We start from the raw sequence: 689 nt of genomic DNA, 5'->3' as shown, positions 1-689 counted from the left end.
GGCCGGAGGATGCAGGATCTGCTCGCTCTGCACAGCAAGTCAAAGACGAAGACAACACCACACGCGCACACCTGCACGCACACCTGCACATACACGCACATCTGAACACAACCAGCACACGCATACCTGCACACACCTGCACACACACCTGCACACCTGCTCACGCAACCTGCACGCACACCTGCACACGCATACCTGCACACACACCTGCACACCTACTCATGCAACCTGCACACACACCTGAACACACACCAGCACACACACACCTGCACACACACCTGTACACCTGCTCACATAAACTGCACGCACACCTGCACACACACCTGCATGCACACCTGCACACGCAACCTGCACGCACACCTGCACACACACCTGCATACCTGCTCACACAACCTGCATGCACACCTGCATGCACACCTGCACACACTGCACACCCGCATGCACACCTGCTCACGCACACAGGCCCCGGGAGGAAAGTGCCGTAAAGCCACAGCCGCAGCAAGGTGACCGGCCGCACGGCCGCCGCAGACGGGCTGGGCGGGCAGGGGACACCTGGGCACGCACGCAGTCCGGACGACACGGAGCGCAGGGCAGGTGGGTCCTTACCGCCGCCGGGGAGGGGCCGCAGGCGATGTCCTGGGGGTCTGAAACGGCAGACACGGGCAGCCGTGAGCGGGCGCCGGCCCCCC

At 63.6% G+C, this 689-nt stretch overlaps 1 protein-coding gene across 1 annotated transcript in view; it reads right to left on the bottom strand.

Annotated features, from left to right (window-relative positions):
* SLC37A1 (solute carrier family 37 (glucose-6-phosphate transporter), member 1) overlaps positions 1-689 on the bottom strand; it is a 10,801-nt gene that overhangs the window by 6,543 nt on the left and 3,569 nt on the right. Inside the window, exon 2 of the mRNA XM_012731059.1 lies at positions 607-644. Within this exon, the coding sequence (XP_012586513.1) occupies positions 607-644 (38 nt within the window). The remainder of the gene's footprint in view (positions 1-606; positions 645-689) is intronic.

This window comes from Condylura cristata, unplaced genomic scaffold, assembly GCF_000260355.1.
Source record: "Condylura cristata isolate star-nosed mole 26May11 unplaced genomic scaffold, ConCri1.0 scaffold00003, whole genome shotgun sequence".
Classification (NCBI taxonomy): Eukaryota; Metazoa; Chordata; class Mammalia; order Eulipotyphla; family Talpidae; genus Condylura; species Condylura cristata.
Note: the sequence above shows the minus strand (reverse complement) of the source record. Positions and strands in the feature narration are given on the sequence as shown.